Genomic DNA, 16382 nt, shown 5'->3' with positions numbered 1-16382 from the left:
CTTTAGAGGTCCAGGGGAGTTTGAAGGTTTGTGTACTCCTGGTTTTGTGTAGAGAAGGGTATTTGGAAAGAGCAAAATATGTTATCTGAAAGATTTCTTTGTGGCCAGAAGGAATAATTCTTTGGTTGTGGGCCAGTTGCATCATAACAGTAAAACAACTGTAAATTAAGACAGTAATATAATTTTCGGTCACCTCCCTTCTGCAGCCATGGAGGCATGGCCTCTTCTTTTCATTCCCATACTCCTCTAGTTGTTAGTGTCTTCCTTAGCAAGTGAGCCTTTGGTGTTCCTTAACATAACTGCATGGCTATTCATAGTTATGATGCACTTGTAAAAATGAAACAGGTAGAGAAACATCCATTCAAAAACTTCAATGCTAAAATTAGGCACAAAGATTTGTGAGATCATGTAATTATCAACCTTTTCTATTTCTTAATTATATCTTAAAAGAAAATGCATCTGGTGGCCTGTATTTCAGATGGAAAAAAAAGGGATAGATTTGGATTATAAGAGGTGAATTAAAGTTGAGGGGGAAAAAAGGGAGGTATAAACATCCAGGAAAACACTTAGATTTGCCAGTGACTGATTTAACTTCTAACATGTGCTTTCCAGATGAAGGTATGTTTATTTGGCATGTCCATATTTGTTTGTATTATGAGACAGATGGAGTCATGAGTGGGAGAACATGCAGGAGTATAATCAGGAGGCTGGAAAGAACTCAGTTTGTTCTTTTTGGAGGGTGGGTTTGTTTTGGGGTTTTTTGGTGGTTTTTTTTTATAATTAACAAATGGGTTGTGTCATGTTGCCTAAAAGCAAAGGCCAGAAACATGGGACTTAAGAGTACTCATCAAACCTCTGCACTCTGTGACAGAATAGTGTGTACTTCTGGCATTTTTGACATCTGGACTGAGCTAACAGCATGTCCAAGGAAAAGGTATTTTCACCTGCATGCTGATCTGTTTACCACTGCCTTTAGATTGTTTGTGGCCCTGTGCCCTTTGCTTATCTGCAAAGTTGGAGTTGGTACTTAGGCTTTCCTTGCAAAATGTACATGAAGTAGGGAGGCTTATAGGTAAAGGGTTTTGGACCAGCTGATAATTTTGATAGTAGATGCAGAATTACTTTTATATGCAAATCCAGCTGAAAAATCCAGAGTAAGGTCATTTGCCCTTTTTTTTTCATTAGCTTGGCCATTTGAGTCTGCATGTTGTTTCATCCCTTTCAGTATGTAAGATGACAGGACTTGGATAATTTCCAGAAATTAGTCTGTTCCACTATAAAGAGTCTTCAAAGGAAAATTTGACTTTTGCTGTTCTTTTGTGCTTGTATATGTATGTTTGTAGTGATGGAGAATTTCATTTTTCCAATTAGTAAATAGGTGTTGAATTATCATCATCATGAGGATCATACCAAAGCTTTAGGGAAATCAGAGGATCGACTAAACAAACTGTGATTAGCTTTTGATGTGTGTGTGACTGGCATTTCTGCTATTCCCACAAGTATGCAGAACTTTTTGCAGTTCTTGTTGCAGTATTTGGTTTCAGAAAACAATATAGTATTTACACATGCTGTTCGGGACAGATTAAATGCAGTTAAATTGGAATTCTTAACTATTCAGTTCAATAATTTGGCTGTCTTACTTAGTTTGTTACAAAACTTTCTTAAAGTTCCAATTTTGTTACATATTTAGGCCATGTGAAAAGTGAGAACTGGAGTTTACATTTTCTCTATGCAAAGGCACTGTAGAAGCAAGAATGCTTTTAAAGCTTTCCTTTTTGCTATATATATATAAACTTGTGTAATAAGTTACTTAAAATAGACTTTCTTCATCTAATTGTAAGAAGGGTTCTTTTAGCAGTCCTTATTGGAAAACTTTGCTTATCTGTTCTAGACAACTGTCATTTTGAATCCTTTGTCTTACAGGTATATTTTTCTGAAAGAATATCTGTTCCAGAGTCTCTATAGCTGGTCCATTCAGAGACTGATTTAGTAACTGCTTAAAATGTAGTCCCATGTAAACCTTGTTCATGGTTTCCTCATTTGAAACCATGACTTAGATAAATTCTTTGTATTTGAGTATGCTGCAGCATATTGGTGGTTGTTGTGTTGTTTTTTTTTTTTAACCCCCACTCAGGTTTTTGGCTACAACAGAATGGGAGTCTGAATGTTATTCTTGGAGAAGTTTTCAGAGTACTTACTGAAATATGTACTGAAGTAACAGTGGTTAGGAGCTCCAGATTCTATGAATTACATGTATCTTCTCTGTGTGTTATCTGAAACAGTCTCCATAACATTTCAAACTTGGAGCAGGTTAATTTTCATGTAAGTCTTTATTGCATGTCATGTAAATAAGAGGAGATGGTAAAACTTGTGAACAGAGTTTTGTCACTGCCTGGAAAATGTGTGTAGTAGTTTTAGAGAGGCTATTCCAGTCCAAAGATAGTTGTGTAAGTAAGTAAATCTGGTTGGTTCATTCTGTAGGATGATGTTGCTTAACACCTGTACCTAGCTGATGTTGGAATGCTAATGATTTAATACTGCTTCAGGCCCAGTGTTTCTGGTCACCTGCCAAAGTAATTGTGATACCAGTCTACTCATAGAATAAAAAACACAAGCTTATTGTGAGTAATGGGTAAGAACAGATAGTTTTAAAAGCCTTGATGTGGGGGAATTTGCTAGTCTTGGATTTGAGCATTCAGAACATACTCTTACTTAGCTTGTAAACCAAACAAGCAGATTTAAGACTTTGCAACAAGTTTTCTTCCAATCTGATAATATTGTTGTCTTCAGTTGAATATGGTAAACTTAAGTGTTGGTCAGAAACCTCTCCCACTTTTTTGTAGCTTCACTGGTTCTTCCCAAGGATGCAAGGGAATTGGGTAAGGACAGATGTTCTGAATTAAGACATACCATGTGTCTTGTTGTTAGGATGCCTGACAGCCTGTCAAGGAAACACCCATTCTGTGTGTTGGGTGACTCAAATGAATTTAGAACAGAGTGCTGATATGTTGTGCAGTGACCTTAGTGATTGGCTCTGATAGTGATTCCAGGCATCTGTTTGTGTTGGTACTATATAAATGACTTGCAGGTTGGGGGGTTGGTATGCTAGTCTTTTGGGCATGTCTTACAAATCACATTAAAGTTGTCTTTCAGTCTCTACAGTTCTGTTTCAGTCACATATCATATGCAGTTCCATTCTCTGAAAATTTCCTTCTGCTTTACTGTATGAAACAGTCAATGAAACCTCAAATGCTGCTTCGAAGAACTAAGACTTAATGGGCTGTAAATTTTGGTTTGGATAGTTGGATATAATGTTTTCTTCATGTGTATGTGAATGAACAAACCTAAATTCAGGATGATACTCAAGCTTACAGTGGTAGTTAATTTGATGAACTAGTTAAAATGCTCAGTGTGTCAGATAGTGTTTCTTCTTTATGAAGTATGTTTTGCCTCCTTGGGTGTTTCTTACTATGCCTGTTAAAGGGATATATTTCTCTCATCCTCTAGCATTTAAATGCTGTAGAAGCTGTTTCCAGATAACAAACAAGGACTTACTGAACATTAACTTTGTTCTGCAGTATATTCAGCCTGATTAGGTATCTTTAGGTATGCGTATTAGCATGGTACTGAAGTTGGTTTCCTGTACCATCTTGGAGTGTTAGCTGTCAAAGCCTAGTTATATCTGAAATGCTCTGTTAATATAGTGGATTATAGGTACTTACCTTTTTAGCTTGTACATCTTTTGTAAAGTTGCAGATGCAAAAATGCTCTTCTGTTCTTCCCAGTCATGTTCTAAAGGCATCAATAGCAGAAGAAGTCATAACCCTTAGGAAACCGCAACTTAAGTGGTCAGAAGGATGTCTTCCTAGCGCACTAAACAGATACAGCCTTGCAGTGCAGATCATGAGTTCTAGTATCTGTTCAGACTTGTTCAATTTTCAATTTATAGCAGAATATTCATAATTAAAAAAACTTTCAGGTATTTACAAGTGAGTGCTAGCAAGAATGTCAGTGGAAAAAAATTCAAATTACTTGCTGAAGATCCCATTTACCTTGATGTGCATGTGAAGTTTATTCATATTTCTTGTTTTATACATGATACCTGCACAAGATGAGAGAGAAAAGCATTCTTTTCTTGTATGGCTTGATGCATTTTCATGTTAAGTTCTTGGAACTTCTACATTAGCAACTTAAAAGTGCCTGTTTCTTATCAGAAATGCTGAAATTCAACACACCTGAGAGTTGCAGCCAGTGTGTAACACATAATCAGACTACTTTTTCATTGTCAATCATTTATATTACATATTCAGGGCATTTCTAAGACTACTTACTGCAAAGCAGTTGTTCAGCTACAGCATAAATATTGACATATGCTATCACTGAGGACATTTAAACTTCTAAATTTTTTAGGTACTTTTGAGAGTTCAGTTTTTGAAAACCTAATCTATGATTGAATAATACCATAGCTGACGCTGTATGTGGGATAATAAGGGTGATGGAAAAGTGAGGGTTTGGAGGTTTGGTAGTATCTACAGCATATATGCATAAGAATCTTTTCTCCTTCTGAATACTAGAAAACTAATTTGTCTTTGCTAATGAGAATTAAATGTAGTCTGTCTGGTTTTGTCATCAGAATTTGCACACTTCTGGAATATCAGCCTTTATACAAGATTAAAATAGCCATTTCAATTAAATATCAGATTTATTTGGCAGTTATTACATTTAAATACATGTATAGAGATTTACATGAACAAAATAAACACTACTGCTTTGAAGTAATGTCTGTGTAAACACTTTCTGTTACAGATTTGTACTATGGTGGAGAAGCTTTCTCTATAGAGCAGCCACAGTCTTTTACTTGTCCTTATTGTGGAAAAATGGGTTATACGGAAACATCTCTTCAAGAACATGTTACTTCTGAGCATGCAGAAACATCAACAGAAGTGGTAAGATCCTCCAGAACTGGCTTTCAGTTGTGGTAGACATACATTAAAAAGAGTCTGTCTGCTGGAGAATTGGTATCCTCCTGGTCGTTTTCTTTCTTGAAGCATGGATTCGTTTAAATAAAATATAAAAGACTATAGAAGAATATAGAAGCTTTATAGAGAAGACATACCTATGTTTGGCTGCGACATCAAAATTCTGTGTTTCATGAGTGTTGTAATATAACGAGCTTGCTTTCTGTTGTGGTTGCTGTTTGTTTGTCCTGATACAAAGGCTGTCATGTTTAGCAGGTTATTATCCTGTAAGACAAAATTTAGAACAGTATTATGGGTTACTCTGTGTTGCTATGTCTCCCGTTTCACAATCAGTATGTAGTTGTCCTGGAAGCTCATATCTTTGCCAGTCTTTTGTAACTGTAAAAGAGAGGGAGACAATTTGATATGTTCTTCAGATAGTTTTTGTAATGGACCTGGTATACAGGTGCAGTGAAAAGTTGTCATTCTTCTGAAGCTATTGCTGTTAAAATAGGGGTGTCTCTCTCATCCTTAACCTGATAGAACATTTATTTCCATTGACACTTGTTCATCTGAGGTGTTAACTCCTGCTGTCTTGATGGTCCTACTCTTGATGGGAGTAGGAGAAATGAGGTTAGCAGGACATGTAGAGTGCTCGTCTGGCTAAATAGATTCCTAGAAAAATGTGGACGCTTGAAGTGGATTATCACTAATACATTGTGAAGAACTTGCTTACAGATAGGTTCTATATTCTAATCTTCTAGTTTTCTTAACTTCCAAGGAATTCCATGGAAGAAAATGAACCTTTCTGCTCCAACCCTGTTAAGGATCTTGTGCAAAGGAGTGATAGGGGAGCTGGTTTGCCTGCCTGTTTCAGATGCCAGAGGTGTTATGATTGTCCTTGAGGACATATAAAGTTAAAAAGCTCACTTTGCAAATAGTTGCACTGAAGGATATAGTTTAACTTAGCAACACACAGCAGTTTTTATCATCTCCTTGAGTTTTTCTTCTACTTTACAACTTTAAAATGAAGCATCAGCTGTTGAAAGTTCCACGTTTGGATGGCTGTGGTGTCTTAGTACTGCAGTTCTGATTTGCACCACTTGATGTCAGTGATATGTTCCTGACAGACAGCGTTATGCTTCCAGATTTTAAATTTGACACACCTGTATTTGCAGCTGTGATTTCCAGAACTCAGTACATAAAACCTAGGTTTGTGATCCTAGACACCTGCTACTCCACTGATTCCTGAAAGAGGTGTGTGTGTGTAAAGAAAAAGCAAGTTCCTTTTTATGAGTCAGTCTGCAACAGTTAAATCTTTGTTCAAAACAGTGATAAAAGACAATATTTTAATCCTTGAATATGACTGTATTTCCTAAATCTTGAATCTGGCTTTTGTGATAAATGGTTAGTGTGCATATCCAAGCATAGAACTGCTTGGATACTGAAAGACTACAACATTACTGAAAAAGAAAATATAGATTGTAAATATTTGTGGTCTTAGGTATTCAAGCAGTTATTTCTGTTTAGATACAGAGCTTGTAGTGTTTGTAGCATCTCTGTCCTTCCAAAGATGCGTTCTATTTTAGATCATTGTTTATTTTATTTAATGGAAGTTTTCAGAAATGGAATCACTTTTTACTTTACAGTGCACATCCCCATGGGCCCCTTCTTTCAGAGAATTTTTTTAATTCATTAAATTTTGCCATTTTTATGCTCAAGAGTGATTTTTTCTCAGAGCTGACTGCTGAAGTTAAAGTGGCATTGAAGGTGTGACAGCTATTGTCAAAAGATATTACAGCTATTACAGTAAACTTGTTTCCAGACCTTATTCTCACATCCATCTTATGGATGTGTGTGCTATTACATAGGTGTTCTTAATGCCCATGGTCGTTTGTGATCTGTTGTCAAATACTGGAGTTTATGCATGAGGAGTACTGGGAACCTGGGCTTTATATTACAGTCAAGTTGTTCCATAAAGTCAAGATTATTTGACTGCAGTGAATAGAGATAAATGAATAGACAGCTGCTGCATTTAACTGTCAAAGTGCTACTCATTTGAGCATTTAACATGTGGGGGAGGATTTTTGTGGAATGTTTTTTTTTTTTGTAGGTTTTTTTGTCATCTGTGGAACTTTAAAAGCAGACTGCAAAACTACCATAAAGAAAAACGGAAGATGCTTTTCAAGCTGTTTGTGAGGTTACTGAAAAGCAAGCCATAATTATGGCACTGTTTGTCTTAGTTAACATGTTTTTTGGTTTAAAAAAAAAAAGCAACAAACAAACCACAGACAGAAATCAGTGCATTCTGCCAAAATGCTGTTGTGTAGGTATATGGGGAACAGTCCCTCTCTGCCAAACCTGTAGTTACACACTGCCTAGATGGGTGGTCCCAGTTTGATACTTCCGCAAATACTTGCGCATTCTGTTTTGTCTGCTGCAATGAGTGTCAAGCAGATGAGTAGTAATCCTGTGTAATCAGACTCTACTGTTCATGACAATTTGTGTACAAAGACTAATTTTTAAGACATTACAAACTGATTTTGAAAGTTCTGGCTCTGGTTTTCCTAACATTCTGAAAATTGCAAAGTAAAAGGTATATAAATTTTTGGCTGCACTTGGATACATTTTCTGTATTTTTTTAATATGTTGCTATCGGAGTTTGTGACTATCTAGACTGTGATTTCAAAGCCTAAGAATCATGCCCACTTGTCTAATGATTGTCTCAATGATATGAGTTCTGTTTTGTGTAAAAAAAAAAAAAAAAAAAAAAAATTTATAAAGTCGTGTTTTGACTTGTTTTGTCATTTCAGATCTGTCCAATATGTGCAGCATTACCTGGAGGGGATCCCAATCATGTCACAGATGACTTTGCAGCTCATCTTACACTGGAACACAGAGCTCCTAGAGATTTAATATCCTTTCCAAGTTGGGGCAAAGAGGCTAGACTGTTCCATGTAGTAGCCATGATAACTTTTTGCTTTTTAGGGTCAAAGGCTCATACATCCAGTTTTTGTGGAACTTAAGCTGCTACAGATCTGTATGTCAAAAATAAAAATTCATTTACTAGTTTAAAAGATTATAAATATTAGACTGTGAAGAGACTGTAGGTAAACTTGGCAGTGCTTTCCACTCTAACAGCAAAGATAAAGAACTTGGACACTGAGAGAGTTTTATTTCTACATGCACTGTGGTCTGTCCCGCCTTATCATTAGTCTTGATGCTGCTTTATGTATCCAGATTCAGTAGTGTGCTGTAGGTATTTGTGACATGATCAGAGGATGATCTGAGCTCAGCTAGTTTTGACAAATGATTTTAAATTTGCTTAACTACATTCAACACCATGTTTTGAAAACTTGAATTTCATTGTTAACTGACACATACCCTGCAGAACTTTCAGATTTCCTGGGGGACACACACATACCTGAGTTAACTGATTAAATATAGTTTGGTTTGGGCTTTTATTTCGTGTAGCCTCCCTACAGTAAGCAGTATCTCTGAAGTATTCCTTGTCTCATTTAAACAAATAGACAAAAAGAGTACATTATTACTCTGGTAGTGGCTTTTTTTGCTTAAAGATTTTTAAAAAGGAAAAAAAAAACATTAAGCTCTACCAACTGGAGTAAAAGAAAAATAAGAAATAATCCAAGCCCTAGCAACTGCATGTTATGCTAACAGAAGTGAGATAGCATTTAAGGAGATGGCTCCATTTCTGTTATGATTTTGTTTTAGTGTTACCATGGTTTAAGATCAGGACAGACTAACTGCACATGTTAATTACTGCAGAGTGCATGTAACTCTTCTGTAGGCCAAAAATCTTCCCACTTAGACTGCAATTAATTTCATATTGAAATGAACAAGATGTTTGAGAATTCACATCTCTTCAGCTTTTGCTCCCAAACCAGTATGAGATGCCACTTGATGACTTAAGTTGGGAATGAATACTTGAGTTAGAAAAAAATATTTTTTTCAAATGCAGAGTAATGCTTCATTGTCAATCATCTCAAAATGGATCTTTCTTGGACAAATTTTGGGAATAAATTGTCCACGATTCAGCATAGAAGACAATGCATATAGAATTTTCTGCTCGTACACTATCGCTTGTCTTGTCTCCAAAACCTGACAAGAAGTGTATCCTGAAATGATTATTCCATGCTGGACTTTACTTCATGTCTAGTGCAGGCAGGTCTAAAGTAGGAAAAAAGGAAGAGGATCTGCCAGCGTAGGAGAAAATAACTGTCAAAGTCAGGGAGCTGTTAGAAGGCTGCTCTCTGATACCATTGTGTTGCTGTTCTGAACAACTTCACCTGAAGTTAAAGCTGTACAGAACAACACTCCACGCTCTGTAACAATCTTCATGTACAGAGAGGATATAGAGAAGGCTCTTCACTTGCACTTTTTCTAGAGTGAAGACTTCTGTCACAGTCTGAGTAAGTTTTTATTGTTGGGTCTGCTAGAGCTCTAAGGAGCAGCCACATCACTGCATATTGATTAGACATGTTATTTTAGTATTTGGGTTTTTGTGGTTTTTTTTCTTGTCCTGGAAGGCTGAATATGTAACTTTGTGAAGCCATTGCAAATGGTGTACTTTACTCCTGCAGCCTGGGACAACTTTTTAAAGCCCAGTTTCTTACTTCAGTAGAAAAATATTTGAAAATTTGTTTAAAATGGCTTTTCAGCATCAGTCATACAAATGGTTTGTGCATGGATATTCAGTTAATCTTTTTGTCACAAGTTAAGGTTTACAGAGTATTATGTTACTCTAGCATAGACTTGGGCACATGCTTTATTAGTATTTAAAGAATTATCTTAAAACACTTCAAAAGCTGCAGTTAGGAAATTTACCCAATAGTCCTGTGTCTGAAAAAGCTCCAGGTACTGGCCTTTTCTGTCAGGTCTAGTTATGACAAGCTTGCTGAACTGTGTGTGGTCAGTAGTCCACCTAATACAGTACCTTGTCTCCAGCAGCATCTAGTTTTAACACACTTAGAGGTGCAAGGCATTCTGTGCTAGGCAAAGTATGTTCTGTGTGATGGGAGGTTTTCCTCTTACACCCTAGATATTAAGTGTTTTACACTGTAGCGTAACTAATAGGTTTGAAAAAGGCAGATGTTCTGTAAACTCTTTTTGTAAGGCCAGTTCTTCCTTGCCGTGAGAAGTCTGGTGTCATGGCAAGACTTTCAGTCTTAAGTTCTTGACCTCCTCCATGATATCCTGAGGTTCTGCACTATAACTGTGTTTTATGAAATGTACATTGGACGCAGTACTTTTACTGTATATTACTCTTACACAGTAATGGATACAAGCCTACTATTATAAAAACAAAGAACATGGGAGATAGGAAGATCTAAACTTAAAGTCTGGTAACAGTAAAATAAGATAATCAAGCCTACTCTATTTCATTTTGCACTGGTGGGTTATACTAGTGATTTTTAAAATGAACCCTTACCTGGGTTGTCTTGGAGGAATAAGTGTTAAGAACTTCCTGACAAAAATCTTTAAATAGTTTTATTTCTTAATTTATATGAGAAAACATACAGAAGGTAGACTTGAAATACAATCATCTGGTACGGAGAAATGGGGGGAAATGAAAGACGACATTGTCATAAATGGAATTAGTGGTATTTCTTTGGCTAAAAGAGGAAAGGTGAAAGTGCTGAATACTCCAGAAACCTGTCGTTTCTTATGGATTGAAGTGATGAAATTTCTTGGATAAAAACATGAAACACAAGTCAAAAGGAATACAGTTATTGGGTACTTTGGATAGGTATGGCAGTGTTTTTTTTATTATTTTCAGTACTTAAGAATTGGGGAGGGAAAATAAAATTCCTGTCTGTGATAAGCTTGGCTGAACATGCATTTATCAGAGTTTTCAGATTTGAGTAGAAAACTTCTCATCTAAAAAAGCCAAAACTGAATCCTGATGTTTCCTAGACATCATAAAAAAGCTGGAGAATTACAGGGAGTTTGGTGTACACAGGACTTGTCTATCTTGAATTCAGCTGACTAACTCGGATTTGCACTGTAGCTACACTGCACCATAGCTTTACCTCAGAAACTGGATCATTATGAATGAAGAACAGTGCTCACCTGAGTATTACACCCATAAAATGTTGTAATTTAATTCTCAATACCAAACAGTTCTGCTTTCTTAACTTCTTGGTTACGATGAATCCAGTGGTGTTCGGCATGTACGTAGGATGTTCCACCCAGGCCGGGGCTTGGGAGGCCCCCGTGCACGTAGATCAAACATGCACTTTACTACCACTTCCCCTGGTGGGCTTTCATCCTCTCAGAGTTCGTATTCTCCAAGCAATAGAGAAGCTATGGATCCTATAGCTGGTAAGAGCTGTAACCACAGATTTTACCCCAGTGTCTTCCTTGCACAGGAAATAAAATTCAAGGTCATAGTAGCTGCCCTGCTTTCTGTTGGCTTGAAGCTGCATGAGTAGATATGCTCCACAGTGCTTGATGTGGTTGATGGCTGCTTGCAGGTGAGCAGTGTGCTTAGCTGGGTTGTCACAGGGCCTGTGCATGGAGGTGCTGAAGCTGAAACCACTGGCTGTAGCTTGTGCTTTCCATTCCTGACAGCATAAGGCTTATTTTCCCAACACTGATCTGTGCAAAGGTGCTGTGTATTTTTTTGCAGGTGATTGTGTTCAACTTTCATCACCTACTTTTAGTATGTCTTATTTTGATTTGCCATGTGGATAAAGGTGTTCATGGAGGAGACTGTTTAAATGAAGATGAAATTAGCTGAATTGCATGTTAATGGACATTTAAATTATATTTGGTTTGCTTTCAGGCTGCTGTTTGAATGCCAGAACTTGCTCATATCATGGATTTATTTTTTTAGGTGTACTTGTATAAATGTACTGTTGCAAGTGTTTTCAGTGTATTTTGGTCATGTTTAGAAAAGCTGTGGGGGGGAAAGGGTGTCTCACTTCCAGCAGCAGAAAACAATAAATATGTCTCTAGGATTCCCAGGCACAACTTGTTTGGCATTTTCTAGCAATTGCAGTGGAATTAATTTAGTTGATCTTGGTATTGCTATGAGTGCTGGTAAAAATTACTTGACTGTTCTGAGTTCTTGATGTAGAAAATGGCTATAATTTTCTTTATTGCCTCAAAGAAAACCTTATTTAGAAGGATTGTATTTTGTTAATGGAAGGATAATTGTCATGACCTATATAGTAACTTGTCAATACAGAGTTAAGGGGCAGAAGCCATACCACCCCCTCCTTTGTCTGGCCTTACATCAATTACAGCAAGCAGGTTATATAAGAATTAATCTTCTACACAGGGTGCGGAGGAGATTTTGCAGTAATACTCTGAGCAATGAATTGCTGCTAATAAATGTCTTTGTAGGTGAAACCTGCTATAAGCATTTCCATCCCTCTGAAATGGAAAACTTTAAGGACAGAGTATGTAATTGCTAGGTCTTCTCTGTACTTCTGTCAGAAATAATAATTCATGCAGTAAAAATACCTGACCAGTTCTGATGTGAAGCAGTACTTTTTTTATTGTGTATGTTTTATTAGATGTTTGAGGCAGTGGTTCAATATTTGCCTTGCTGCTGCTGCTCAGCTTCCCTGTGGGATACTGGGAAGGTGAAGCCTGTATTTGAGGGGAATATAAATAAATAAAATCACCAAATAAATATAAATAAACAAAATTGATCAAAAATAAAATTGCAAACCAAAGGCAGAATAAAATAATTCCTTAGTCATCTGCTATTTTGACTTGAAGCTTCAAGGAGTTGCTGCAAAGGGCATAATTTTCCAGGCATTCCTTGTAGATTGGCTCACCTGTTATTCTGAAGGCGTTAAACTCTTGACTTATTTGAAAGAGATCAACATAAATGAGTCTTAATCTTCCTTAGCCTTTTGAGACATTTAATGCTAGGACTTTTTTTCTAGAGCTTCATGGGCTCTTTTGGATTGTTTGTTGTTGATATTATTGATTGAGAAAAGGAATTGATGAAGGGTGTATTCATTCCATTGTGTAATGCTTATTTATCATCACAGAAACTTTCTCTTCCCTGGCAGAGCTTTTATCTCAGCTATCAGGTGTGAGGCGTTCTGCAGGAGGACAGCTCAACTCCTCTGGCCCTTCTGCTTCTCAGTTACAGCAGCTGCAAATGCAACTGCAGTTGGAACGACAACATGCACAGGCAGCAAGACAACAACTGGAGACTGCACGCAATGCAACTAGACGCACCAATACGATCAATGTTAACACCACTCTGACACAATCTACAACAACAACCAACACATCTAACACAGAAAACATTCAGCAGACTATCCAGAATTCCCAGTTTCTTCTAACAAGGTAACTTGTTCTCTTTATTTACTTGTATTTACCTTTTACCATTTGTTTGCCTTGGTTCTGGTAGAGACATACAGCTCAATGAAACTTAAGTGTTAGGCACATGCCCTAGTAAAGCAGTGTCTGATCAGATATATCCCAGAGTTAATGAGCTAATTAATCATATGGAATTCATTCACAGTAGACATCAACAGTGCTCACAGAACGTGTGATACATAAAACTTGCTTCATTCACATTTCTAGCATGAAACTGGAACTGATAATATCCAACAGTAGCAGTTTATAGCTGGCTGGGAGGGCATTATTCTGCTTTTGGAAAGCCAACTCCAGGAGCTGGCTGCAGAAATAATATGCTGCGGTGGTTTAGCATTTGTGAAAAGGAGAGGCAGTCTCACAGGTGTGCTGGTACTACTTTTGATGCACCTAGGAATGCGTTTAAAGAATTAGGCTCTAGTATAAATTTCTGCAAACCTTGAAAAGGAGGCTGGTTTTGCGACTGGGCTGAGTTACTTGTGACTCCAGGCAGGGGACTTATGCCAGATCCTTCATCAAGTCTGCAGCCAATGTAGGCGCTTTTGTTTGCATTTGTAACATCTTTTTAAATGTACTGTCTGTCTGCTCCTAAGCAATGGGTAAACATTGGTTGCTGCATCTCAATTTCAAGAGGAGCAAAAAGAATATTTTGTAAATAAATTGTGCTTGTTTCCCCTACTGCTTCCACCAAAACAAGTGCATTTCCAGTGATCCAACCATATAGACTTGAGCTGTAAAGGAGAATCAAAGATAGCATTGTTTAACTGAAGACTGATTCTCTGTTAAAAACTGAAGGTTGAAAAAGGTTTATATATTACTTTTAAAGACTGGATAACAAAGCAAATAAAGGATGCCATTAATTAACAGAATACTTACCTAGTTTAGAAATTATACTTCCCTGGGTTATTTTAAAGAGGAGTCACCCGCTGTGTCATTCCAGTTCTTTTAGAAGATTGGGTGTTGACCTGAAATAAATGTTTTCTTCATCTCCCCCACCATGCTGCCCTGTACATGTTCTTGTTTGTCTGATATTGTGAAAGAGTATGGACATTTTCAGAGCTCCTGTGTCCAGAAACTTGGATTTGAGTTAATAAATTTTTTTATCTAAGTGCAAACCAGTACCAGAAACTCATATTATTATTTGAGAGACTTCATCAAAATACCTGCAAGTTTCACAGATTGTGACTTCTGGAGTTGGAGCGAGCAATTTCCTTGCCTATCAGGGCACACTAATCCAGGAGAAGCAGTGGAATAAACTTTGCATTGTGCTTTTGGGAATCCCTAGGCTTTACACATGCAGTAATTTATTTTGTGGCATCTGCAAAGTTAGAAGTTGGTGTAGAAACAAGAGGCACATAATGAGTGTCTAGGAAATCACAGTAGCTCTCACTGAAAGACTTCTGCATACCAGGAAACCTCACAAATAGTTTCTTACTTTCCTCTAGCTTTGGGCTCTGCTTTGAATGCTGTGATAGCAGCAGGGAGGGGGTGGTTGGTTACATGCATGCCTGTTGTGCTGAGGTGTTGGAGGTTGCCAGAGCAGGTAGGGCTGTCCTGAAAGAGTGGTTTTCAAGTGCCTTTTGGCACCTGTCAGTAGTGTCACTGGGGAAATGGGCTTTCACCAACTGCTTGTCTTTCTCTTCCCTTGCTGCTGTACAGGTTGAATGATCCGAAGATGTCGGAAGTGGAGCGTCAGTCAATGGAAAGTGAACGGGCAGACTGCAGCCTGTTTGTTCAGGAGCTTCTACTGTCCACTTTGATGCAGGAAGAAAGTTCCTCCTCAGATGAGGATGAGCGGGGGGAGATTGCAGATTTTGGTGCTATGGGCTGTGTAGATATTATGCCTCTAGATGTTGCTTTAGAAAGCCTAAATTTAAAAGAGAGTAATAAAGGAAACGAGCCTCCTCCACCTCCTCTTTGATGACATCCCACTTTGCAGACAATGTCCTCTGTGCTGTATTTGCCAATGAAAGTGGACAACAACTATCTTGGGTTTGTTTTGGTGATTGTAATTTCAGGTCTGTCACTCTTGTTACATTGTGTACATTCAAAAGAAAGAGAGAAAAGATATATATGATAATCATTTCCACTTAACTAATTTTGACTTCTAGCAGGTAAATGTAGGTTGCGGTGCAGAGCAAAAAGCTCTGTGTCCTGTACCTTGACATGCAAAAGGCTCTCCTAATACTCCACATTCAAACTGAAGAGAAAAAAAAACAAACAAAAAATCTCTAATGAAGCTGCTGTGTGTATTTATGAATATTAATGAATAAAACTGCTTGAATGGTTTACCTTAACTACTGCATGATGTTTTTTGCAGCGTGCATGAGTTTTAGTGACCTTATCATTTAAAAAATTTAAACACAAGGAGTAAAAGTATAATACCCAAAGCTTTCCCATTATTCAAAGGTTACATGACAAAAAGGTTAGTGCTGAGTAGCAGTTTATGGCCACAAAGTAGCTTTTGAATAATATGTGACAGAATGGCATCTTTAGGTGCTGTTCCTGCACAGGATGGAAACTCTGCAGTGGGATATATTGCTGTGACCAGGGCATGGTGTTTTTGATGTATGTGACCATTATGTTGCCCTGTTAGCCATCACCTTAGTGTGGAGTTGAACTTCATTTTATGCACCTGTAGGAGACCGAACAACAGTAAGGCCACTGCTGGAAGCTACTGCAAGGGGCTTTTGTGTGCCCTGAAATCAAATGATGTTCACTTTTTTTAAAGTTTTTCCTGTTTGTGGTTGTTAAAATTTTTTAATTGTTAAATATGTTTTATTCAGGTGTAGACAATTCATATATTCACTGTTTTAAAAAAAGTTAACCTGGATCATGTTGTCTTTAGTTTTTGAAAGCCTTTCAGTCTCAATCATGTTTTTAGTTATTTATGTATTTGCTTCATAGTTTGCAGAGACCTGTCAGTATCAGGAGAGCTCGAGGGTTCTGATTCCCAGATTGTCAAAATATTACAATTGAATTCTTAATGCTAACTTTAGCATCTTCTATTTATTGTTTCTTTTGGTTATTTTTGCTGGTATAAAAAGTTGAAAAAGCCTTTTA

The 16382-nt window shown here is 37.3% G+C and overlaps 1 protein-coding gene across 2 annotated transcripts in view; it reads left to right on the top strand.

Annotated features, from left to right (window-relative positions):
* LOC136005327 (E3 ubiquitin-protein ligase KCMF1) overlaps nucleotides 1-15616 on the top strand; it is a 47329-nt gene extending 31713 nt beyond the window's left edge. The window contains exons 3-7 of one of the 2 annotated variants that reach the window (XM_065662721.1): nucleotides 4807-4946; nucleotides 7772-7873; nucleotides 11126-11300; nucleotides 13007-13289; nucleotides 14979-15616. In XM_065662721.1, coding sequence (XP_065518793.1) covers nucleotides 4807-4946; nucleotides 7772-7873; nucleotides 11126-11300; nucleotides 13007-13289; nucleotides 14979-15240 — 962 coding nt within the window. In that variant the 3' untranslated portion in view covers nucleotides 15241-15616. Of the gene's footprint in view, nucleotides 1-4806; nucleotides 4947-7771; nucleotides 7874-11125; nucleotides 11301-12985; nucleotides 13290-14978 lie in introns of both variants that reach the window. The other variant, XM_065662720.1, reaches the window with a different exon arrangement.
* Nucleotides 15617-16382: the final 766 nt, after the last annotated feature.

This window comes from Lathamus discolor, chromosome Z (genome assembly GCF_037157495.1).
Source record: "Lathamus discolor isolate bLatDis1 chromosome Z, bLatDis1.hap1, whole genome shotgun sequence".
NCBI lineage: Eukaryota > Metazoa > Chordata > Aves > Psittaciformes > Psittacidae > Lathamus > Lathamus discolor.
Note: the sequence above shows the minus strand (reverse complement) of the source record. Positions and strands in the feature narration are given on the sequence as shown.